The sequence below is a fragment of the Borostomias antarcticus genome, assembly GCF_949987555.1.
Source record: "Borostomias antarcticus genome assembly, chromosome: 22".
Taxonomy (NCBI): domain Eukaryota; kingdom Metazoa; phylum Chordata; class Actinopteri; order Stomiiformes; family Stomiidae; genus Borostomias; species Borostomias antarcticus.
This window is the reverse complement of record NC_140255.1, coordinates 12048571-12075805: the sequence shown is the minus strand read 5'-3', so window position 1 is coordinate 12075805 and position 27235 is coordinate 12048571. Positions and strand designations below refer to the sequence as shown.

General features: G+C 43.6%; 1 protein-coding gene across 4 annotated transcripts; it reads right to left on the bottom strand.

Moving 5' to 3' along the window:
• pax2b (paired box 2b) lies at positions 1-24534 on the bottom strand (the record flags this gene model as incomplete). 4 transcript variants are annotated; one of them, XM_084455926.1, is made up of 10 exons in its annotated part: positions 1-122; positions 341-427; positions 2475-2576; positions 9183-9288; positions 11532-11767; positions 18044-18163; positions 18308-18387; positions 22059-22256; positions 23054-23219; positions 24486-24528. In XM_084455926.1, 10 exons carry the CDS (start codon positions 24526-24528, stop codon positions 1-3), a joined length of 1260 nt encoding a protein of 419 aa, XP_084312052.1. The 4 variants fall into 4 exon arrangements, with proteins under 4 accessions (XP_084312052.1, XP_084312054.1, XP_084312055.1 ...); XM_084455928.1 differs by having other exon boundaries at positions 11532-11707; XM_084455929.1 differs by having other exon boundaries at positions 65-141; positions 11532-11707; positions 24486-24534.
• Positions 24535-27235: the final 2701 nt, after the last annotated feature.

Sequence of the window (27235 nt, the reverse complement as noted above, 5' to 3'; positions counted from 1 at the left end):
TCACACTGGGCCAACGTGGAGGCTGAGGCCATGGTCCTGCAGGTTGATTTGGTTTCCATGGTAACTAGTGACGGTCATATGCAGTGGCAGCAGTGGGAGGGGCGGAGCCTCTGGATGCAGCACTATAATAATAAGGGGAGCCTGGAAGTTAACAGAAGAAGGCACCGTTTGAAACAACAATAGACATGTACCAGTAAGCTATTTCCAGTGAAAGTTTTGTGTGGACAAATTTTATCCAAGGCATGTAATACTGCTATCATGTTAACACATTGAAAAGGCTTGTTAAAATATGATATAATACGAATATTGTGTTCTACCTGTCTGGTGATATGGTACTCACTTAGTAATGCTGGGTTGCTGAATCGCCAGGCGTCGTTGTAGGTTGTATACTGTGGATGACTGTAGGGGTTCCCCGAAAACTCGCTCCCTGAAAATAAAACATAATCAGCATTCTTTAGTGTCCTGCAATTATATGAATCCTACAGCATACCACATCCCAATTACTCGTCTTCAAAAAATACAGCTTTTTTCAAATAATTATAATGTATAGCTAGTCATATTAAAGTAGTTGGAGGCATCCTTTTAATTGCTGACGATGAGTTATGAACAGACGCCACCTTCACGCTGTTGTACAGGTTTGAACCCCCCAGGTCCACCGTTTTGTTCCACAGAGTTTCACAGCTTGGGAAGTAACTAAGACCATGTTGGTGAGCAATGCTGTTGGTCCAACACGTTTCTTTCTTTTACGAGACAATAAAGGCTAGGATTTATATGAAGCTGGTGAGGAATGGCTTCTGGTTTAACAGTGTTTGGGGCCTGTCACTAAATCTGTGGTCGGAGGACATAACCTACAGCCACAGGATTAAGAGGACCCCTCCCTCCCCTTTCTCTCCAGTCTCACTATTAGTGAAAAATAGAACAAATATGAAATAAAAACAGGTTGGATTACCATATTTGAAACCCACTACGAACAAATCCAAATGAGCTGTCAAATAATTATACCACTAAAACCACTCCACTGTGTGGCTTGGCTTCCCTACATAGAAAAAGTGGTGCAGCGTCAGTATAAAAATACTGTTCTTTCGCTCTGACAACAGCTATTTTGTTCTGAAACAAAGTCCCACAAGAAAAAGTGCATTGCAGTAGTATTGGTTGGCAAAACATTGAGTGGATGCAGGGCCCAAGTTGTTTGTACATCCTGTAATGGTTTAATCATTTGCTAACACAGCTGTGAGCTGGACTGGTATTCCTCTCTGTATGGGCTAATCACCTCAAAGAAAAAGCACTTTAATTAGAAGAGGTACATTTTCCGAAGGAAATGTGTGTGTATTCTGAAATCAAGCATATGTGGCTTACTGTAGCTAGCTTGAATAGTACTAAATACATTAATGCAAGTATATCAAACACAGATTTAAAAAGTATGAACGGTATCTAAATAAATATAAAGCACTGTGTTGGCAACCCTGTACTTAAAACACTCTGTGTGTATGCTTTTACACTAACACCTTTATAATAACACCCCAATCCCCTGTAGCATAAAAAAATGAGCATGTAGTGATCATGTCTGTTGTATTTTGTCCATAGATCTCCATTAATTTGCAAGTCATAGCAACAAGAATAATGTTGAAATGATGATAACTTAAATAATTTATTTAAGAAGAAATAAGTGGCAATATTCCATAGACACCCATTGAGTTGAATTTCAAAACCCCATAGCATTAAAAGTATATGTGGTAGAAAGGTGAACACTATTAATATGGTCCATCCTAAGTAGTTCAAGCTTTGAACTGAGTCTGTAGCTTAAAAAATTCGCAAGTAGTGATCAAAAGCGTATTTGGTCCATCGACTTCCATTCATTTTTTTCCCTCTTTGAGCTGCCATACGTCAACCTGGGGACTGCTGGTGAAACACTAACCCTGCCTCCTCAGAGAGACACCGATTTAAATATTTACCGGGCTCCCATGCCTCTGCCTCGTGACCCCTAACTGTTTGCTGTGAACCCGAACTGCAGGTTAAGTAGAGGGGGAACGGGATGTGCTCCGGAGCGCTGCGGCCGGAGAGACCAGCGCGGGCCGGCGCCGTTTATCGACGACTGCTGAGGACGCCCCAGACCAGGAGATAATGAGCTGAGGAGAAATGGGCGCTGAGAGGACCTGTCCTCCCCCCCTGGCTGTCTCTGATCACTTACTGAGCCGGGCGGATCCAGGCCTATGGCTTGGTGTGTGGCATGGTCTATAATAGTCTCGTCTTTGGGACTCCCGTCTTTCTACGTTCCATGCCTGTATCATCTGATCTGACACCACATTACTCCTGCACAGCACAGCCCAGCGCCTCCTGATTTCACGCTGTCTACAGTGTATATAACAACATGGAGCCGTTTTGTTTGACTAACAGTGAAGGATTTGAGAAGAACAGTCCCCTTAGAATGGAGCATTAGTGGGAATGGATATGAATCGTAAAGGCTTGCCACTCACCAGGAACCATTCCAGCGAGCGTCGAGGTGGGGTAACTGCCCTGGCCTGTAGGGGGCACATGTGGGGGATACCCAGGTAGGGTTGTGTTGGCCATATCTCGACCTGGAGAGACAAAAGAAACACAAAATGAATATATACTGTAGGTAAATTACTATATAGAAATGCAAGAGGAAAGCCAGTGCACTGAAACGTTAATCACACCCCTTTGATAAATCAGACTTCTGCCAACAAGTGTCATGTCTGCCTCACACCAAAGTCAGTGAGACACACCTCATCCTACCCTCTTGTTTTGAATGAGAGCTCCAGCCGTGCGCTGAACAATCAGAGACTGAACAATCAACACTTATCCCAGCACCCTCATGATCTGGCTTCGATATCACAAAACCAGTGAACAGAAACCCTGGCTAACGACTCCGGGTGTTATACTTTCGACACCGAAAAAGTGTCACTTGGCGTCCCCAAGCACTAACAGAGAAAGCAGAGAGACACAAATGGCCTCGGGGGGAGAGACCAAATCAAAGCCCAGCAGGATGTGAAGAAGAAGAAGTCTCTTCATTAACGGCATTCAGACTTGTCTAAACATAGCACGCTTTGCTGCGCTGTGGTTCAGAACCCCCCCCCCCCTCCTCCTCCTCCCCGAGCCGGGCCGGCCTGTAGATCCCGTCCGTACCGGTCCTTCCACGGAGTGTCACTCGGGGCCGAGCGGAGGCGATCCGTATTCAACTCCGTAATTGGGAGTGACGGCTGGGTGTTCTCCCCCGCCACCGGCCCGTTTTATCCGCCGCACGTAACCCCAGTCTGGCCGAGGCCAGCGGGGGAAGAGGCCCCTGCTACATTATTGTTAGCGGCCAGGGCCACTACGACTCAAAGGGCCAAGTAGCTCCCGACCGAGCATTAATGAGCGAACCAGTGGCCATAATGGCCCATAATACCACAGAGCACAGCATTATGAAGGCCGGCGGAGCATAATGCCACGTTTTCAGTTACTTTCGGTTAAGCTGATGTGAGAAGTGGGCTAGCTAGTGTGAGAGGAATAGCTCTAATGCCCTGTGATTGCCTTTTCACCGTTTGTGAGATGAATCATGAAAGGAATGTTGTGGTAATGTAACTGCCTGAGTCTGGGGGGTGTTAAAGGGATAGTTTAGGAGTCTTCAACGTTTAGCTTCACTTCTCCAATCATCCACACCAGTGCCGTCCAAACAGTTTAAAAATCAATTTTATGGTTCTTGAGACGCTTGTTGTTGTTATTTTGGCTTTTTTCAGCATAAACGGGGGATTCGCTTGTCGCCTTGCATTGTTTACAAAACAAGTATTATATCATGAATAATCAAATTAGTTTGAAAAGTAGGCATGCCACCTCTGGGGTTGTGTACCTGCTAGTATAGGCTGGCTTGCGTACGGGCCGTAGTGGGGCCCTTGGGGGCCCCCGTATGAAGGGGCCTCTAGTGAGAGGGCGTGGTGGCAGGGCTGGAGCTCCAGCAGGCCCAGGCCCAGGCCTGCCAGGGAGGAGGGGGTGAACGGAGCCTGGGAGGCCTCATACGGCTCCTGCTTTACACAGACTGAGGATGGATGGATGAGGGCTTCTGCCAGATGGAGGAGAGATACATACAGGCATAAGATGAGAGAATGATACGGGCGCGCGTAGTACGGCATGTGCACTCGTACAGCACACACACACACGCACTGTACGCACACTCTGACACACAGGAGAGAAGAGGGAGAATAGTGGTGTTGATAACTCGTGGTGATGATGGCGGATATTTGTATACGCGGTGGATAAACAAATGAATTGGCTTTACTGGTCTACAGAAGGAGAAACCCCCCCCTAGTGCTTACTAGACGACAGCGTTCTGGTGCTAACGCCTTTAAGAAGAGGAGTGAGATCATGCTGAACCATTCGTCTGTAATACGAATTAGTCAGCTAGAAGCCAGTCACATAAGTCACAGGGAGCAGTGGGACTGGCTGGGAAGTCCGACCAGGAAGTGGAGGGTATGTGTGTGTGTGTGTGAGTGTGTGTGTGTGTGTGTGTGCATGCGTATGTGTGTGTGTGTGTGTGTGTGTATGTGTGTGAGGTAGGGGGCAAGTGACCAGTATACAAGGACAACAGCACATGCAGCAGAGAGAGTGAGACACACAGAGAGTACATTGTGTGCGGGACTAAGCAGAGCACAATAGCTGAAGGGTCCTGTTTTCATGAAGGTCTCAGGAGCTGATGTTTTTGGTTGTTGTCACATCTCAAGGGCTTAGCTAGCCTCCTTGAGTCGTCATGATAGGGTGAACGGACCACACACTTAAAGGGGCACTTATTTGTTTTATTATTTGGATTAAATGCTTAAATTCTGTGTGTATGCCTCAGTGTAGACTGACAGTGATTTTAAAAAGGTCTATATACAGAACTTAAGCATTTAATCCAAATAATATCAACTGAAACCAGCGTGACTGGGCCCCTTTAAGGATATAACTCAGTTGTTAACACTGAAAGCCTTATTGACTGATTATGATTGATTCCAAAGCAAGGTTTAGCCAAAACGTAAGGTTTCTTATTTTCAAATTGTAGTCATATAACTGCAGAGTTTGTTTGAATGATTTGACGCAACACATTTGCTTTTGCAACACTGTAATAATTAGTGACAGTTCCTTAACGTCACTGGTGGAGTTAGGCCTGTATATTTTTAGTTACAACGGGCGATCATCGCTGACTGCTCTGTGACTGTGGCTTCATGTCCCCTTCAAAGTCTTCTTTCAGCGAGGGGCCGGTTGGGAGAGCTCTGAGCACGCCATGATTGCCTCATTAGCTGCCTCCAAGCCATTGTTGTTTTACAACAGAGATGTGTGTTGAGACTCCTCATTAAAATAAGGGCTCCTCTATAGCGGCCGCTCTCACTGACAGCCCTCTCGGATTGAACGCCAGCAAATCAAGCTCTTTTCCCCTGGCCCCGTTTTCACTCCGCACACAAATAAATTCAACGATTTTTCACTTTGTCACAACGATGAGGACCTGTTGATTTCTGTCTTCATTCGGGGAGTGGAGAATAAAGCAGGGACTTTGAGGGGTGGTGGAAACGTTCAGCTGTTTAAAGTTGTAAAGTCTTAGTGGTCGTGCAAGCCACACTGGAATGCAATGATTTGTTTTTAGTAAGGCATTAATTACCCGACTCGGCCGTTGAGTTGTTCCCCGTACATAGGTGACCATAGCTGCTGGACACCACCACCATGGACCTACAGTATAACAAGCTACCTGAACCGTGCTTACAGAGGCTTTGTATCTGCACTGTGCTCTTCCAAACCGCAGGGGCTCCACACAGCACTGGCCTTCTGCATGTGCCGCGTTCAAGATCGCCGAGCACAGAAAATAATGGCGTTCTGTTGCAGACCGACCCGGAGATAGTTCAGACGGTACCAAACTGACCCGTCAAGCCCTGATGACATCACTGAAAGACACAAGACACAGACCGCTGGGATCTCCACCTGTAGCCAGGAGGAGGACCTAAGGCAGTAGAGCGCTCTTCACAATGATGTCCACCTTGCCACCCAGTATTGACTTCTGTCTCAGTTTCTCAAACCACTGACTAGAAACACAGTTGACCTTCTTTTATTTGGCACAGCAGCAAAGTCATTTGCGAATGACGTTTTTTTGGGTAGGAAGAGTATTAAATTTACCATGACAGGGACACCTTCATGTTTGCTGCAACAACAACCAAATCATTTGACCTCTATTTTCTATACGCAGAATGAAGCAATTTATCACCAGCCAAAAATCTCTGCGCCCTAATTAATTACAACTAAGTAAAGAATGTTTGGAGAGCCAAATTGCTTTAATTCCCCAAACGTCGGGTGAAAGTCATTCATTATCAAATGTGTGCTCAAAGGTTAGTTTGCTTTTGTGAAGACGAAATAAGCATTAATTCCAGGGCCTGTGCTGGTGGCTCCCCAGCAGGGAGACGGGTTAGTGGTTTATCACCGGGCCTCGCGTCAGGAACGGGATATTCTCCGGCTAATGGTTGCTTCCTGCCCACTGGACAACAGCAAGTCCTCGGCTGCTTTCTATTTAGTCGGCCACTGCTCCAACGACACTCCCTGCACTCGCCGTCTTGAGTCTCAGTTGAAAAGATCAGATGATTTTCTCCACTGATCTTCTTCCTTTTGTTTCTAATGAGTGTTAGAGACCTATCAGGACCAGGAGAGGCCCCTGAAGCACCTGTCAGGGCTCTGTCAGTGACCCGGGGGCTTAGAGCGCTGGGAGACTCACATGAACAAACCCAGCGGGGAATACGCTTGAAGAGCCTTCAGTGTGCAGCCGCTCCACAGCTATGTGCAAAACTCCTCTTGAAAGCTAAGGGGGATTGACTCAGTGTTCACGGAGGGCTCAGAAGGACCATCAAGACACGGCTATACCGGCGGATTGCAGGAAGTACTACTACATTAAAGTACTGTAGAAAAGTTGGACAATTGACTATATCATAATGGTAATCTATATCCCCATTTATTTCTCAAAACACACAAAAAAGTTCACCTCCACTTTCCACTATTCATAATTTCACCCCCAGCGCTCGTCTTATATGAATTTTAAGCAGTTTTTAAATGAAGTAGAATAAGGGCCACTTGAAATGAAATTCACCTCTCTGAGGAAATTCATCAAAGAAATAACTTCCCATATCAACAATAGAAATTACCACACAATATGCGATTGTCCCAGCCCCATATTCAAGGAAGCCTTTGGTGTTTTTCTGAGGGTAAAAGGGACTATTTAGCAGGTAATGCACCATTAATGTGGAGGAGTGGATGAAAAAAAAGGTTTTTAATGGAAGTGGCTTCTTGCCTCTGAATTTCGATGATGTGCACAATGCCTTTAAATCCCTTTCTTATTGGAGCCTGCTTTGCAGGTACTTTTGAGCCCTAATAGGATAAGCAGCGGACACAAAAGATTTCTATCTCTCAAGCCTTTCAGCTCACAGAGAATCCTGATCTCCACTGGCAATGAGCAGTTCATGAATCATTCATTTTTAATAGATTATGCAAATTCCAGGACATAAAATCAACAAGATCGATAACTGCAGGCATTTTAATTGGTGTTAGAAAACATTTTAAGGATGAACATAATCTCCAGTTCTTTCCCTGTAAAGGCACAATTAATTTGAAATTGGATCTGGGCCTAAATGCTGAAGATAATTTAGTACTCTTTTCACCGCTTGCGTTCCTTGGCTTGGAAACAAGCAAGTTAGCTATAATGCTCAGCCATTACTGAATGCTTACCATGTACCTGAATGCTTACCATATATAATGCTTACCATATACCTGAATACAACACATTACCCACACAGCCAACAACAGAACACTAAGCACAGGTTCATCCAAATAATACTTCTTAACAATAAGTCAGACCCTGGTAGTTGAGCATTTCTGTCATTTCTGTTTTCAGAATATGTTTGCCATGGAAGAGGGAATGGGGTTGGGGACTTACACACACACTACAGTGATTCAAACTGAAAGAGATGGACACATCTAAATGATGTCACGAGAGATAAAACCACTTTAGAGCACCTGGACGGAAACTTTCTCTCTCTCCTGTTTGTCCTTCTAGTCCAAAGAGCAAGGAGGCAAGTCCTCAGTGGGCCCCTCCGTGGAGACACGCCGCCCCCAAAACGTCCCAGGTGCAAACAAAGCCACCTGCCTACGGTGACCCTGCCTGACTGGGCCTGCTTTCATACCACGGGGCGGGGCACAGAGGACAAACACACACCTTTCTTCTCACGAGGCCTGACTTACCAGGGAAATCTACCTCCCACATATGAATGAGTAAAGAGGCCTTTCTTCTCTCATCAGGCTGCTAGGCCTCGCTCTGCCCTCCCCCACACTGAGCTCATTGCCTTTGATGACTGCTGCATAATTGTGTGAATTTTAATAAAAGCCTGTATATTAATCTTGGGGCCTGACAGTAGTCGTAAACTTTCAGTAAACTTAACCTTCTTCTTGGTAATAACGGCGGCAACAGTGAAACAAATATTTCAATTAGCGAGGCACTCATTAACTATGACAGGGAGAGAGGGACTGAAAGAGAGAGAGCAGGAGAGAGAGAGAGGGAGAGAAGGGCGGAGGAAAATGATCACAGTCTTACAGACAGACAGCTGAAATGCTATGGCGTACTGTATTTACAATGGCAAATTACTCACGGTCTGTGAGAGAGCCCACCAGAAACTAGAGGTGTCACAGAACCCTCCAGTCACCAATCACAAGAATGAAAACAACATCGGGAAACAAAACAGTCACTCCCTCCCGGTGACTTGGAGGACCTTCGCCAGTTTAGCTCGGTAGTACATAATCATAGTTCTGATGTGCTGACATCAAAGGTCCTTGTCAGACAGTGACAGAACAGCCCACCCCACCCCACCCCCCCACCCCCCTTTCATCACACGCTTGCTCAGCAAAATGGGATGAATGACGGCTGCTACAGCTTTTATCACATCGAGTCGGTGTTCAAAAATCTGCACACTTACTTTTTTTTTGTTGAGTAATTGTTTTATTGTTTTTTGGGTCAGTACTGGAATATGCCATGTAATTGAACAACATGTTTTTTTGTGTGTGAGTGTGTGTGAGTGTGTGTGTGTGTGGGAGGGGGGCGGGGTTTCCCGTTACAGTGTTAGTGAACAGTAATCCCCTTAGCTGTGGCTTGGCAGCGTGATGGCGGACTGTATGGCATTGGATCTTACCTACAGGGTAGCTCCGTGACACGCTGGGGCCCAGCTCTGGGTTGGCGCTGGAGGGCTTCACCTCGTCCAGGCCAGGGTTCAGGGCGGGAAGGGAGTACTCGTTAGCCTGGAGAGACCAGAAATCACTTCCCATTATTACACAGCCAGACAATGGAGGGACGATGGAAATCTCTCCCTCCATGAATCTTTTCCACATATGCCTATGTGTGTGAATTTGTATGAGTGCATGCATGGGTGCGTGTGTGTCTGTGGGTGTGTGTGTCTGTGGGTGTGTGTTTGTGTCTGTGTGTGTGTGTGCGTGTGTTCAAGCGGCAGGGTTAAGGTGGCAGTTCAAGCATATCATGAATGTATTTTGGTATTGTCTGAGAGGTAGTGGGGTTTTGAGCAGGGTGAAAAGCGAAGGCGTCAGCTGGCCCCTTTGTGCTGCGGCCCTGCTGCCCCATGACCAGTCAAGGGAGAAAGCACTTCTGCTTTGTTACAGACACACCATGTGGCCCTGTTGGAGGGACACCATTCACCTTTTCTGCTTTTAATTTTTAATCTAGACCACCTTTAAAATTTGTCGCTACGTCTTATCAGTGAATAGAATTACTTGCTCAACTTGCACTGAATTTTACCTTGCACAAATGAGTATCAGACCATAACCTTGCTTGTTATTCTCTTTCTTTATATATATATATATATATATATATATATATATATAGTGCTGTAAAAAGTATGTATTTTGGTTTGACTAAATTTTTTTCCTGTGACAGATGTTAGCAGTTTTTTTTAATGAGATCAGACTTCCGGAGTCTGTGTGTTGACAGTGTTTGTCCACAAGCCGGTGTGTGTGTGAGTGGCTCAGTGGGCTGTTGTCCCACGGGGGACGCCTGTGACCCCGCTCTTGTCTGCCTCTATCACAGATCAGCTCTGATTGTTCTGCTACAACTGTTCACTGGCATAACGGACGATGTTTTCCTCATCTCCTGACGGCCTCAGACGCCCAGCAGACGTTTTATCATGCAGAGAAAGAGGAGAGAGGAGAGGGATTTGAAAAGGATGACCAAATGGCTGGCAGAAGTGTGGGAGGGGTGAATCCATTGAGGTTTGCATCTCCAGAATGGGTTTTTAATGTCCCTCAACAGAACCCAGACTTTGGCTAATAGGGCCACATTTTCTGTGGTGAAAAAAGCAGGAGAGCTGGATCCATGAAAGGGAAAGTGCTCTGATTAATATTGCATTAAATTAAAACAGATTTTTCTAGACTGTTCCCGGCCTCTCTCTTTTTTCTCCTACTAGCCTCTCTTTTTTCTGCCTCTCCTTTCCCCTCTTCTTTTTAATCCTCTCTCTGATGCTCTTTGTGATTGCAAGTCATTTCCAATTCGTTTTGGTATTGATCTTCCAGTAGAAATCAGTTTTGTAATTAGCTGCAAATTAGGCCCTCTTCTGGAGGTGAGGGCTGTCCCACTGATTTATCACCTGCGTAATTCGCCCCGATTGGAGAGAAATTAAAATGAACTCAATTACGCGATTGCTTTTCTTTATGGGTCCGACTTGTAGTTTCATGTGAGAAATTAATAGTCTCTTGTTGTTTAATAGTCTAATGAAATGTAAATAAAGGTTTTCCATTGTAATAAGCTGAGAGCTTTTATTAAGAAGCAGTATACAGTATATGTGGTTTCTTGTTGTTGTTGCTTTGTTGGGGATGGCTTTCTCAGAATACCTCTTAATTTACTAAATGATGATGGATAGGTGCTGATGTTTGTGGTTTTAACATCACAAGGAATGAGTAGCAAATGCCAGGGTTTGTAAACATGAATCAATGCGTCTTGCTATGTTCACAATTTTATGAAACCATTTAAATGATCAATTTGACAACAAATGCGGCTTTGTAGACAGTTTCAATCATTACTCATCAAGGAATGACACAGTATTAAGAAAAGCAGTGCAAAAGGTGATAGTTGAATAACACAGCAAAACTAAAGAAAAATCTAGTTATTGATTAATTTCATGTTGCCTTACAGTTATTCTCAATTATAGGGGATCCAAAGAATGTGTTTTTCATCACAAAATCAATACTATGTGGGAGTTTTCCTTGTGATCCCTACAGCGTTCTCCTCCGTGCTGCAGTGGAATTGTCGTTTAACTGGCCTACAGTACAATTTGATGTGCATTTTCTTCCCTTTCATATTAGTTTTTTTAGAGCTGTGTTATAGAGACTGCATTGGAGCCGTCTGGTCAAGAGTAAACACGAAATCAGAATGTTTATGCAAGGGCTTACATTTCTTAAAATAAATGAAATTATAACTCAACTCAGAAATAACACAACATTGGGACAATGATGATGGGTGGTGTGATGCTACTGACCTGTTCTGGTTTGATGTGCTCGGGTGTGGGGAAGACGTCGGGGTACGAGGGGCGCTCAAAGACCCGATCCAGAGCTTCCAGCTGCTGCTGGGTAAAGGCATCGGCCCTCAGGTGCTTCCGTAAACTGTCCACACTACCCTGAGAATCACTGTTTGGACCAGAACCATCTGAACCATCTACAAGAAGAGAGAGCAACAATCGAGATTCTGCCCCTGGAAGCTGGCTTTCACTTTCAGCTACATACAGCATATGTTCACCCCATGGTTCTGTGATCATGACTGTTACAGTGGGGGCTGGAGGAAGAGGAGGAAGAGGAGGAGAAGGACTAATGGATCCAAACACAGTACAGATTCGGTAAGGGCCGTTAGACAAATGGGTCTTAATGGTTGTGGCAGGCCAGTGGACACAGTGCATGACGGGCAGCAGCCTGCCTCGACCCAGGAAACTCCTGCCCCTCCCTTACCACAGTACCCAGGCCATCATGATGTGAAAGCCCTGTGGTAATTGATGGATTATCTTCAGTGCAAATATATACTTGTTGTGGTGGAGATCATGTATTCTAATGAAAGCGGCGGCTATTACAGTGGCTTTTCATTCCAGGCAGAGGATTTCCTTTTTTAACCACTCCCCCTCCCCCTCCCTCTCTTCCTCCTCCACTCTGCCGCCCCCCCGGCCCCAGCCCAGCCCCCCTCTTTCAGAGCGCACGGAAATCAGGAGCTGTGATTTAAAAGCACAATTTTCCTTTCACAATTTAACACTGCTCTCGTTCTCCGGGCGGCGCCTCGTTTGGTAACGCGGGGCGGACAAGAGGCTGAATAAAATGGCAGAGTCCAGTCCAATCATCTCTCCTGACTCCTGACCTGATTACCCTGCTGTTTGGGAGAGGGATGCGTTAGCTTCTCCCTTTGTCACTTGCGCGCGACGCTTTAAACCCTCCACAGACCTCCGGACCACCCTGCGACCCCCCCTCCACCCAGCACCCCCGCCCCCTCCTACGGACCGCGGTGGCCCCGGTCCGTGCGTTCTCCCAACGCCCCCCTCGCCCCCCTCCTCCTCCTCCGCCACCGCCGATCCCAAGCTTCAGCTCCCTTACTAATCTGTCATTCTAAATTTGTGGCAGATTATGTTCTCGCCTCTCTCTGGGAGAGGGCTGATATATGATATGCAAGGCCCCTATTGATTGGCCGATCCGGTGGCAAGAGGGAGCCGAAATGAACCTGAAATGAACATCATGCCTCAACTCATTGTGCGTATAATACTCCAGTTAATACCACATTTTTCTCTGCCATGGAATTCAATTGATCAATCATGTCTCCCTGATAGTACCATTCCAGCCGCTTATTGCCATTCCATTCTGGTGCTTGACCTTTTTTCAAAGGCGGAGACCAGAGGATGAACTAGACTCCCATGAAGAACAAAACGTATCAAGGGCTATATAAGTGACTTGGCGTGCGTGTGTGCGTGTGTGTCCGTGTGTGCGACTGGCGTGTGTGTGAGGGACTGTGTATGTTGTTTTTTTCAGAAGGTGCGTGTTTGTGCACGTGCTGGACCGCAAGGTGATCCTAGCGACAAATACACATCCTGAATAACTACACACACATCCAGTAACAGCCTGATTCAGATCGCCAATCATCTCACACCCCAGGAGCATTTGAGCAGCTTTTCCTCCAAACGATCTGACACGCAATGCACAGGACAACCTCCGGGGAACAGCAATACAGTTCACAGCTTCCTATATACCCAGCTAGCCTGCTCATTTTGAGTTGAGAAAGAGGGAAGTCTGACCACATATTTGAGCAGGCACGTGTTCTGGACAGCTTCTCTGGGGGCCTCTCACATCGTTGCTGCTTGTCGGTTTAGCAAACTTGATTGTTCTCTTTGGTACCGAAGCAAATAGAGACATTAATTACTTTCCATCAGACCGGTCCAAGTAGCAAACATGATCAATACCTCCACGCTTGTCATTCACAGCAGTGGAGTACACTTCCCACGCACAGGAGACCACCCATCCCAGGTTAACCTGCACCCTGGCTCCCACTCCATATGAGGTGACAGACCCATTTAGGCTCCTCACAATTATCCCCAGCACATTGGTAATCCACACACATGACATATGGAATGGCAGTCTCCAATATAAGGAGGAGGTGGTGGTGGAGGTGGTGGTGGTGAGGTCTTTTGGCGCCATGACATTTAGAAGCTTGACATAGTCATGCAATTACATTTCTTGAAGGTACATGAATCTGCTTTACACACCCCTAATGTGTTCCATCAAAAATTGGCGTCAGATAGCCGGCGCGAGAATTCAGATAGACATAGGCTGACTACCGTTGTGCTATGAGACCTATAAGCTCCAAGCTTTGGGCCGTTTCCTGCACCTTTGCCCGTTATGCAATAGTGGGTGGTAATCCTGCGCCTCGATGGCCTCGTTCGTGTGTTCCTCCCTCACCCCGTCTGTAACGCTGGTTTATTGATCAGTGACAGAGTTGAGTGTATTCATCTTGACATCACTCTGTATTAACACTCTGGTAACGAGGGAGCTGACTCTATCAGATCAGATAACCAGCTCTATAAGGCAGGCTCCTCTCCACGGGTCCGGCACCCGGAGGTCGCGACCCCTAGTAGGAGGCTGAGACGATGCAATCTTGCGCTGGGAGACAGGCTCTCTGACTACCCTCCAAACACACCACAGAGTGTAAACATTATGGAGAGAAAACGTTGCTCCGCTAAGACACTTGAAATAGATGGTATGAAAATAATTGTAAATTAATGGTCAGAAAAATAACAAACTTGTAATTAAGAAGCTATGTCTGGTATAATATCTTATTTATGGAATGTAACCTGTGTAGCTCAGACTAGAGGCGCAAGGAGGTGAACTGGCACCTTGAGGTCAAACAAGCCCCTCTCATTCTCTCCACCCAATGAGCTGACTTTGCTCCTTGTTGGAACAGTGTGTCTATTATGGTCATGATTCCTAAAACACAACTCTTTCTAAATATGCCTTGTAATATGCCTCCCTTATTTAGGAGTTTTAATTTGATTTACTCACCACTGAATCTAAGTGGTGAGTAAATCAAATTAAAACTCATTTGAATCAAGTTGGAAGAGCTCAGATACATTTTTCTAATTGAATGTTTTGATAATGTAAATTAAATCAAATCACATTTATACTATGCCAATATGCACTGTGTAGTCTTTCCTACTCTGAATAATCAATACTTCTACAAGGAAAATCCCCTCAACTAGCCACTCTGAGAAGAGAAATAGCTGAAATGCTAGTGAGAGATAAATAGCATGGGGAGGGGCTGCAAACATCACTTAGGCTCTTCATTTAGATATTCCTGAGTGTTAAAGAGGTTTATTAATCTCATTTGGCACTGCAGCTCAGTGTGCGAGTTTGCCTGGCTGACAGGATGTTGTGATCTGATCCCCCTCTCACCCAAACAGATGCTGAAACATGGAAGATCCACAACATCCTGCCTGGTCCCATCCTTCATCTGTGCGCTCTCTCTCTCAGCCCACTGCTCATGATACTCAGCACTGAGAGATAATTCATTCAACAGTTACCCAAGCACAGAATCACATTCATCCCGGCTGCCACTGGCTATTATTGTTGCCTTTTGAAAGCTGTGAGCTGGGATATTTCTCACACAACTCTAGCAGAAAGGGCCAGACAAAGCAGGAAACATTTAGAATGGTTGAAATTAAGAATCATCTACAATCTTCATTGTGCAAATTGTGGGTCGTATTGAATAGCGAGTTGATATGTCTTTGAAAGAGTGGACACACTTCATGACTTATCATTCATTCCACTGCCCATTACATATCTCAACAATCTAAGCGATATAATCATTTTTGCTCTATTAAGCTCAGTATTAGATTATCTATGAACTGTTACTATAACTATTGGTGGCTATGCTTATGGTGTACTGTTGCAACAGACAGTATTAAATTGTATACCCTTAGTTTACAGTACATATACCATACCTCTAGTACAAATGATGCCTTCATTTGGGAAATCATTGAACTTGTAGCACATAGTACATTATGATTGGTTAAAACATCTTTGTATTTCACAATCCTTGTTCTAAATTCCCTATTCCTGTACTGATGGATGAGAATCTTAGACCCTGGAGCTTTTCATTTGTCTTCTCAGGAGCTGGTCTAACTGAGAGAGTGGGGGGGTTGTGGGGTTGGGGGGGTCTTGGATGTTAATTTGTGAGGTAATAGCTTTTCTCGGCGGAATTGCAAATTCTCATATATGTCACTTTGTAAAGAGTGCGGACAGCCATGGTCACCGAAGACACAATCTCCAGAGGTCTCCCCCCTCTCCCCACTCCACCGGAAACAATAGCTGCCAAGTGTAACATGCTACTTTTAATTTGCAATAACACATGACAATGGCAGATTAATGGCTCTTATGACACCTGTGTCCCTGAAGCTCCTCTTCCCAAGACCCAGTGTACATAACGCGTGTCACAGTACATTATCTCAACATCCCTCTTGTAATGGGGACCTTTTTTTAAGGGCACTGCTGACTTGGAAGTTAGGAGCTGTCTGCCCCCTTGGCCGTGAGACACAGCAAGGCCTAAAACAAATACTCCAGACCACATAGTCAATCCATTTAACTGGTGTGCTGAACACAGTGCAGGTTTACCTGACCTTAGCTTCTCTGTTATGTTTTCTGCCCTTGATAGTGACTGTTGTGCCATCATCATAATGAGGCTTACCAAGCTAAATGAGGCTCAGGTATTGTCAGGCTGTGTTGATATGGAGACGTGTATCCTTGTTGTATTTATAGCCTCCCAGACTAACTCAGGTAAAACTGAGGCCAAATAAATGTAAAGAATTCTGAGCCTTTTGAAACATTGACATTGGGTCAAATAGTCATTCCTGATTTGGAGATGAATATCTTTACATGTGTATTTAAAAAAAAGACAGAGAATATGATCATGAAACGATAGTAGGCTAAGACATATCGCAAATCGCACATATTGATTTAAGGAATGCATTTAGGCATAAATCCAATACGATGAGTGGTTATAGCGCTAGGTTTAACTAGATGGAATATAGTTGGGCAGCCAGAGCACTGTGCTACAGCAGAGTAACATCAGATGCAGTGTACTATTTTTACAAAACCTGGCTGCCGGCGAGACATTGTTGTTGAAGCGCTTCTCTGATGAGGTGTGTGGGGGCCAGGGCCCGGGGTTTATCTTTTGGGAAGATGAAGTATCCCTTCCCTGTGGTTCCAGGTGGGTACCAGCTGACTGGTGGTCTGGTGAGGGAGTATATAAGAACCACAGAACCCCCCACCACACACATGCACACACACATACAGTACACACACACACACAACCTTTCATCGTAATGCTGGTCGGGCACTTAAATCACGGGAATGGCAGCACATCAGGAGGATCATTTGAGACTGAATAGCCATAGAAACATGGGCTGTCACCTCGAGGACCTCAAAAAAACCAGCTAGCTCTCCCAGAATCTTATTCTTCTCCATGCCCTCTAATACCTCTTTGCCCTTCAGTCGCAATCTGCATAGAAATGTGTGCCTTCTATCATTCAGTGACTAGACATTACACCCTGGCTAATACGAAAGAGGGTCTAGAATGTCTGAAAATGAACTCTTGAAAATGTCAAACGTTTGCATTATGCCTTAGCGATTGCATCTCTTACAGGCAACGGCTTGATTATGTCATTTGCCATGTCTACGTCATGCTGGTTTTTATATCGTCGCCAGGAAATCTACCTTTGACACGTCATTAGTCATCCTCCCTCCCCGCGCACACATAAAACATCTCCTCCGCTCAATATCCCACACACCCCGTGCTTCCCTCAAACGGCAGAACAAAGAGAGGAAGCCATGCAAACCTCCATTGTTCCCTGATTAGCTGTCTGCCTAAGCACCGCACCTACAGTATAAGGGTCTCATTCCATAACGGTTTGACATAACTGCCCTTTTCCACCGCCAGTCCCTTCCATGCGGCACACATGCACCTCTTAACACAGCTGGGTCGACCATGCTTCTGCTTAGCCATTCACGTCAGATGCTTATGTAGTGACATTAGAAAGCCTATTGCTTACAGAACCAATAATCTTTATAGCCCCAGGCATCCACTATACACTAACCTAGCCTTTCCCAGGCAGCACAGGAGGTGCTTTTGTCGAAACGTCTTCGACGATGGTAGTGCTTTCTTGACTGACCTAGGTGGCTGGCTACATCATCTTGACATGTAATTATCTAAGGCCTCTTAATCACTTCAACAAAGATTAATTGCCGGAGACAACAGCGGAGGTCATGTCTTCAAATCAAAAAGCTCCTCTCCTCGTTGACAAACGGGTGTCAAATTTTGCAGTTGCTTAGAATTATAAAACTTGCTACGCTATACACATTTTACGTAGTCTGAAAATCGCATTAGTTAGCTATTTTAAATGGAAATGTTCAGACATTTGTAAACACAACATTAACAGTTCTTTTTTTTGTGCAAACTATCCTTTTCTCTTACCTTCATCTCGTTTCCTCTTTTCTCCGTTAGATCTGGGAATACCCAGAATGCCGTTGATGGAGTAGGACCCCACGGGGTCATTGGAAGCGCTAGTTACAGGCGGGGACGCCGTGCTTGGTACTGAAACAAAGAATCAATAATAGAACAATTTTAACATCCCAGCTCTGAAAACAAACAGTTCAAGTGAAATAATGTTGCCCGGATGATTTTAGCACAAGAGAAACATTGTTGTGACTGAGCTAAAAGAGTGAGCTGCTAGCTTACCTATGGTGTGGCCTGGCGTTGACAGGGATGTTCCATCAGGAGACGGGTGGAAAGGCTGCTGCACTTTTGTTCGGATGATCCTGCGCAGTAAAGAAAACCTGGTGTCATTGGTGCTCTTGACTGGCCTTTTCCCATGAACGATTTGCTTCAGATTTGATCATTGCTTGAGTGGTCCCTATTAACTTGTGTTTTCATGTGCGAGATCTTTAAGATGCACGTTTAGAGCATGCTGAGTACATTCTGGAGTAAGAATCCATGCAGAGCCCCTGATGAAAATACCAGCCCTGTAATAACCCTACGCTACCTTTAAGGTGAGATATAGAGAAAAAGTCTTCATTGCACTTTGGTCTGAGTGATCTCGCAAACAAAGCATGAAATCACATCAATTCACCTCAATGATCAGCTTCACTGACTCTACCTGGCCCACTCTAATCAGCTCTCCCCCTCTCTCACTCCTTCTCTCTCTCCCTCTCTCATTCCCTCCCTCCCTCCCACTCTAGGAGGGTTTATAGGGGTATCTGGGAGTGCTGGCCCTTTGCTTCCCAGATCAAACATCTCTGTAGAGCCGGCAGCCTGAAGTGCCAATGTGGATGAGGTTGTATTGATCGGGGCTTGGGGAGAAAAAGTTGGGGATTAGTCACACGGGCAAACAGATGCAAATAGAAAGCTATAAATTATATGTGACAGGAAAGCAATAGTTCCTTATTGCCTTGCACAAGCTTAGCCAGCATTACATTCCTTTAATCTGAGTGGCACTTGGGGAAAAAGGGAGCTGTCACAATAATTTGTAAACTTTAAAACTATTCATCATGTATGGCACGTGACCTATTTTGGAACAGAAGCATTAAAGGTCAAGTAAGGACTATGCTGTAATGGCACACACCTCACTATTGCTCTGGTTGATTTCTGAACACAGGCATTGAAGTGGACTTCTTTTTCTCAGTGGTGTTTATGTTTAAGACAACAATGGGTTTGGGCTTTAGACCAAATGTTTGGGTATATAAATATGTATACAGATGCCTGGGTGGGGACTGCTGTAGTTGCCAGAAGGGTGAAAAGGAAAATATGCAAGCCTGTCAAAACTGTCCTTGGGGTAAAGCAACCTAATGACAATTCTTTCCATAAACCACATATCGATGTTTGGTTCCATTTTTCCCCACTTCTCTCCATAACAGTTATTCGACCCCTTGACTTGGGCGTGTAACATAAATTCAAAGACTTTATTTGGGATCCATGTTCTTGATATTGAATAAGCAATTTGGTAGAATGAATTAATGACTTAGCTGTAGCCGAATATCCCCTGAAGAAATATTAAAATTGCTTTACTTCTGAATCAATAGTATCGAGCGCCATTGAGGACCTTTTTTATGTCTACGAGCGGCTAGCGTTACTTGTTGGTAATTCCTTGCGGTGGCCCAGACACAGAGGACAACGGCATCTCTGTAACATTTAATAATGCATGCAGGAGAAAAGTGTTTAAAGCTAGAACATCCTCTTTTGTCAACAGGCCTGAGGTCAGAGTCAGACTGCCACAGAAAGCGTGCGGTGGCCCCAGAATGGTCCTCCTCTTGGTCTAAACGGTGCTGGAGCAGAAAGACTCCTCTGTGTTGCCTTGTTCAGAGAGATGAGCCCATTCCAAGCTCTGAGGAGAGCATACTTGTCATTTTGTGCTTTATTTAGCTATTGTGAACTGAAACCACAAATGGTGATGCTTTGGAGACCATATAGAACAAACAGACTTTGTAGAGTATGGTATTACAGTATGTGAATTAACAAATGACTTCTAATCATGCTTGTGAATACTTAAGAGTTGATGCAGATTTTTCCTGAAGCTTCTAGCAATATACAGAGGAACCGATCATCTACTAATGACATCTGAACCATGTACTGTACTATAATGAAAGCCAACTTAAGTGTGTCTGTGTGTGTGTGTGTGTGTGTGTGTGTTTATGTATGCTTGTGTATTTTGTGTGTGTTTGTGTATTGTGTGTGTGTGTGCGTGTGTGTATGTGCCAAGGTGGAGTGAGAATAAGCAGCAAAAATCATTGAAATCTTACAACCCATCAGCAAAAGGTTGCTTGACAAAGGGAAATCTTCTGCATAATGCAGTCAAATAAATTCAAAGTACCTCAGATCTTTCGGGTAATAGAATTAGAATCCTTTGTATTCACAATTTAATTTCCTGCATAAACAAAGACACATAAGGTTCTCCAGTCCAAAATAGCGAGCTTGGATTTAATTAGAATTGAAAAACTTTATAAGGGCCTTTTAATGATATTAATGTACATTTTGAATTTATCACATACATGTGTCTGAGCCTGCTTAAATGGGGCTTTTTAAGCAACCACGAACCATGAAATGAATTTTTCTTCAGCCTTTCTCTATTTAAAAGATGTCTTGTGTGAAGCTGTCCATGCTCTCCCGTCAGCTCATTAAAATGTAATGCTGATGGTGGCTCTATGGAACAGTGCCTCTTAACCAAAGTTCATCACCAGGATCTCTGGCAGGGGGGCCGGGGGTAGGGGGGTAGGGGGCTGTCTTTCTCTCCCTCTCTCACTGCTAGATCCACGAGCTTACTGTATTCTTAGTGAAGATGTTTACATGTTGATTTTTTACAAATATAAATGTATGATGCCTGTATGAGAGTTTACCATGGTCTTGTTGATAGGCCTTCTGGCTATTTACAGTACCAAGACTGTAATTTGCCTGGGCTCCTCACCATAATGAAAACATTTCAGTTTGATTTTCATCTGAATAATTCTTAGGATCTTCTCTCCAGGGTGATATTTTAAGTCACAATATCCCATGCCATGGTTAGTTTGTTATAACTTGATACATGTTTTGACATGGTAGGTATGTGTTGCTTGTTCAGTAGGGAAAAAAAAGTAATAAATGGAAGACTCAGATTTGTGATAATAAATGGTACAAATAGCCTATATTATGTTGAATACATTTGTTTTTATCCCCCCCCCCTTTTTTTTTTTTAAACCGTTTTTACGTCCATGATTTTCTTTATTATGCTTCTAATCTTTGTTTTCTAAATTGGTTTTCTTTTCTAATTTATTATTATTTATTTTTTTACCATGTTTTACAAAACCAGCGATGGTAAGTCAGTTCCTCTGGTTAAATTTCCTATTTAACCATCATTGAAAATTGCTCTGCTTTATAGGCTGTCTCCCAGTGCCACGGGATCTAGTCACCGAATATTGATCGGTTTTCATCTAGACAGATTCACTCAGTGCTAGATGTACTGCTGATTGTTGAGGGAGTTTGGACTGAAAGATTGAATTGCACCTCTGAGACCACACTCGATGGACAAAAAGTTGGTCAAACGCTGTATTGTGCTGCGAGTGTGCTGGTAATAGACAGCGGTCCGGAGCCAGTAGGCCTATGCTAGGTGATGAGTTCCATGTGGTGATTTCTATTTTGCTCTCGTTGACGCCGTAATTTAGGATGTAGGATATGGTGCAGCAGTTAATGTATGACATTTCAACTGAAAGACATTCAAACAGCCCTATGTGTTTGGCTAAAATGGTTAGGCCTCTGTGTGCAAATTGAGTGCTAAAAGCTGTTCAATATGCAATCTATATAAGCTGTTTGAATATTTGAACTTTTAGCCTATGACTATTTAGCATTTTGACTTCAAAATGGACAGTTCCATTAGACCATCCATTTCCCAATGCTTGGAGCATATTATTCTGAGCGAGGTGATAACCTTATATGCTTTCCAATTAAAGAAAATGTTTCTTACCTGTTAATTGATGAGACGCTTGGAACACTGTCATTATCGCAGACCCCCTCTGCTAACAGTCTGTCTCGTATCTCCCACGCGAACATGGTGGGGTTCTGCCTCTTGTAGTCCGCTATTTTATCCACAACCTTTGGAGTTGCAACTTTTGGTTTGGATCCCCCAATAACTCCTGGTTTTATACTGCCGGTTTCGTAGTATCTGAAACAATAATAAGCAACGTTTTTGACCAAAACGCATCGGTGAAATACACTGGTGAATAGTTTGGGCTTGTGGTGGACATTACCAGGGCCTATGTGGTGATATGCACCCAAAACATCTGCGCGCCTTTCCAAAAGATCTATTTAGTTCTCAGACCTCTTCAAAAGGCTCTGTTGTTGTCAGTCCCCTACTGTATATCTGTCACACACTGTCTTTAACCGATGTGCGTTCACCCCCTTCAGAGAACAAAACATGTGTAGACCAACCATTAGTCACCTTTAATCGAATATTATCTTTTCGCTGCAGAGACCACAGTATGGTTTTCAAGTTTCTTATGTGCCAAAAATTAGGGAAACATGCAACTATTTTCCAATGACATGCTACAAGTGTTGATAAATCACTACTTTTGACAAACATTCCAAGTGCATAAAACAAATAGCTACCTTTTAAAATCCTTTTGATAGCTGAAAAATATTTTAAAAACATTCAAATATCGTGCTGGCACGAATCCAATACAATTCAGGTGTAATTTAATACAGGATGGGCCTTTTAATTCCTGAATTTATTTAATTCATGGGATGCTAGTTTAAATGTATATACGTCCCTTCTGCGTATGGCGACTCATGCCTCTTGTTTTATATCATAATGTAGCCTATCCTATGACATGCCAACTGATTATCGTCTCTTTAAATGGCCAGTCTCAGCCTATTGGCCTATTAGGTCAGTTGTATTGTAGTAACACGAATTCGGACGATCATGGGCGTGAGGCAGTTTCTAATCATTTGTTTTGCTCTTACCTGCCCAGAATTTTGCTGACGCAGCCGTGACTGACCCGTAGTTGTCTGGAGATGTCACAGGGCCTGACTCCTTGGTGCGCCAGCTCCACTATTCTTTGCCTCACAACGTCAGGTAGGGGTCTGCCATTCACAAACACCCCGCCTAGCTGGTTCACACCTCCGTGCCCTATATGGGAGACAACAGCACATAGAGAAAACCATAACATTACATAACGGTGTAGAACATCCAATACCTTTTTAACTAGCTAGGGACTATTTGAAACGCATTAATATTGTTTTGCGCCTTTTGGTCATGTTTGGTTATGCTACCTCTATCAATCATCTAAGGATTAAAAAAATATTTATGAATATGTTTTTGTGATTTGAGATGTGCTTAGTCAAGTAGCAGAATCTATACGCATGTCAATTTTGAAGGGGGAACATTTTTCAAAGTTCTCTCAAATTCAAAACATGGCCTGAAATGTTTATTAATTATAATGGGCCTAAGTTTAACGTTTTGATCCAAGGAACACTCATCAAGTCACTGCCATCTAGGCTACACGAGAGGTGAATTATAACGTCATACAGTTAGCAAACAGTAGCTTATAGAAATTATCTATTTAGTCTATAGGATAAATAACGTTTTAAAAAAAATCTGTTCTAGTGATGTGTTGGTAGCCATTAACCTAATTCTCTGTTGGGCTATAGGCTATATTTTTTACACAAGCACGCGGCTTAGGTTAGCTATTAAATTACACATGCTCTTTTATTTTCCTTGCACAGTAGCCTAATTGTAAATAATTAAAAGACCTTTGATTACTCATATTACATATTATTTAGTAAATGAAGACTGGATGAATAATTAAAGCCCAAAATAATATCTAAACGAAAATAGGCTAAATGATTCTAAAGGATAACATGCCTCTGCATGTCAGTAGCCTACTAACAAACACCATTCCAACATAAGCAAAGGCTACAGTACTCTAAATATTGTGATATTGTATTGTGACATTGTAATAGTGTCCTTTCTAACATGCACCTGCCACTTAGCTGCAGGATCAAATTGCGCGTGCTTCAGCTCCTGTGTCGCCTAGCCTACTTTGATAAGTTTAAGATAAACATAATTCAACAGAACACAGGCCCTTGTGTATGCTACTGGATTTTGTGGTCCTTTGTGTGCTATTTAATGTATCTTGAGTTGTGCGTATAGGCCTAAAAACGCATAACGGATGGAATATTTAGACCGTTCTGTTGATAGGATTGATAGGCTAGACGTGCAGATTCGGGATAATCGTGTTTTAGGAGCAGCATTATTTGCCTGATTTAAATGCACACATCCGCGTATCCTTCAAACCAATGCATTGTGTGTAATACGGTTAAAATCATATCACAAGCTTAATTTCCCTTGTAGCCTAGGCTACAGCATAATCCGCAACTCAAATAGGTTACTTACGGTGCATCGCTGAAAACGGGTCTGCTTTGCAGTGAATATCCATTGGATAGCAAAGAAAAGACAGATAATCAACGGAAGTCGCCGTCTCGCCTTCGTTATAAAGATAAAGATGTGAAGAAAAGGAAAAAAGCTATTCGATGAAAGGACTTGGTTTGCCCTCCGAGCTCAGCCGATTGAGGGGCAACTTCTTCCAAAAGTTGCCTTCGTTTTAACAGTCCGTACCGACAACAGAGGCTTGGCAGGTGTACAGCATGGCCGAGGCTTGTTTCAGTGATGTGAAGTGCAGCCTATATCAGTAGTAGTTTCGAAAGCTGGGATGATGAGGTGTATTCTCAGAATATGACGACGAATAGACAATGTCTAGAAATGCTCCTGTCCCGTTTGTAATATTTCCTCAATCCGGGCGGCCTTGATTTGCTGGTTGCGGGAACGTTTAGATGAGCACTGAGATGACAGGAGAGACATGGACACACTGTGGGAGTCTGGCTTCCCTTCGTCTACTACAGGATGCGTTTGCCTGAATCTTTGGGTTGAGACTGAAGCCCCTCTCCGTGTGTGTGCGTTTCTAAAAGCTGCAGACCCCCTCCTCTCCGCAGACCCCTTGCTTATATGGATGACTTGTCAGACAAAGGCAATAGATTCCAACACTTTGTGATTCGCCAACGCAAAAACCTCGAGCCCAAATGAGGAGGTCTCTCTGTCTGACACATCGAAAGGGGGAGGGAAATAAACAAGGAATTGATTTGGAGTTTAAGATCCGAGTTTGGTAGACACGAGGCTATAACGGGGTAAATGATAGGACTACTTACCGGTTAAATCATGAAAGGAATGTTTGACTTGGCTCTCGTTTATATGATAAGTCATAGGCTACTTTGATATAACATTTGATAGATATTATACAAATTTAGGAAGCGATAGCTTTAACCATATAGACAGAACATGTAGGCAACAAACAAAACCAATAGGACACTTCTGTTATTTTCTGGTAGGCTATAAATCACATGAATTGTAGCCCAAGCTAATGAATTGATCTTACTCTTATGTTTTGTCATGCTACAGTATAGCCTATACATTCACATAATAACCAATTCCAATGCATGTTTTTCCACTGACATGTAAACATCACAGTGCTCATGTAAGTTTCTGTGAAACGGGCTTTAATGGCAATGGGAAAAGAGATAGGCCCAGACTTGACAATCGGTCGTCGATGCATTGACCTTTTGTATTTTTTATTGATTCTGTGATCATTGCATCTTCGTTTGATGTACACCCTGCGCTGACTGGGAGGGAATGTAGAGGTTGGAGGTGAAATTGGACTGGGGACGGCAAGTGTATCATCATTGAGCAGTGCTCCACGCCTTCTGTAGATGGCGCTCTGCGGTTTTATTTGTTATAGGCCCACTGATAGTGGTGGTGGCACAGAAGTAAAACTTAGAAGTAAACTTGGGTTCATGGGCCTATGAAATTAATACATTCTGAGTCTCCTTGTTGCTATCAAAAAAAGCATACGCCAAGAGGCCTAAGCTTGAAATTATTATTTAAAATGTATTTATTTATAATTTAACAATTTGTTCCAAGTAGGCTATGCTACTCCTTTCACTGCCTGCAATTGTGTTTTTTTTGTATTATTTATTTATATTATAGGTAGGCTAGACTGCCGTTTGTCCCTGTTCTCTGGATCCAGAGTGGGAGAGATTTTGCTACAGGCCTACCTGAATAAGTGCCTATGACGTTGGTCTTATGTCTGCTGAAGTAGTCTGTAAGGTTTGTAATAGGACTAGGCTACATAAAATAACTTACAAATAACTTGTATTATTATTATTATTATTATTTTTATTATTACTATTAGGCTATTATTAATATTATTATTATTATTGTTATTATATTGAAATCTGTTTCTTGAATTCGTCTAAACTATAGCCACTGTTGCTTCATATTGAATAATGCATGTTTGCCGTGCAGTGGGGGAATCCTCTCTCGTCCAGTGTTTGTAGAAAGCGCAGCTGATATGTGGTGGTTTTGGGGGACATCTCTGTGGAGCAGGCGGCCTCTGCTCTGCCTTCTGGTCAGGTTAGGGGATGATTTCTCTTTTTGTTACTGTTTTTGGAGTGAGCTTCTGGTACAATATGTAGCACTATAGGCTGTAATTTCACACTTGACTGCACATTTCCCTTAAAGCTACATTCTTTTTTCTATAAGACCCCCCCTCGATTCTATCCCCCTGCCCTTGTGCTCTGCGCGATTTGATCTCCCACTGCAAAAATTAGGCAGTAATGCTTTTTTCAATCAGGGGACACAGTATTTAAATTATTTTTAACACTATGCTAAACGAACACATGGGTTTGACTTGTTTATTTTCATTGTCGCGTAATTTGAATAGCACGCGTGTATCGTGTTTGACCCTCTGTTGCGATCCTGGGCCACATAACCCCTCTTTTTAGAGAGGGGACACTCCATTCAGGAGCTACACAGGGTCAGAGCCTCCTAAAAAGCCATTCAGTGAAATTTAAACAAGGCGATGGCTGAGTGAATGGTTGGTCCATTGCTGGTCCATTAGCTAGAACTGTTAGTTCTGTTGAAATGGGACGACATACACCAGTTTGTAGACACAGGCCATATATTCCCATATTCATAAATGTGCGGAATGCTTTAAAAGTCAGATATTTTGAATATTTGCGGATTTAGCAGGATTTCTTTGAGCATGTAGCCTATTCATAAACCGAAGTTATTTAGATAGAATTATTCTTTAT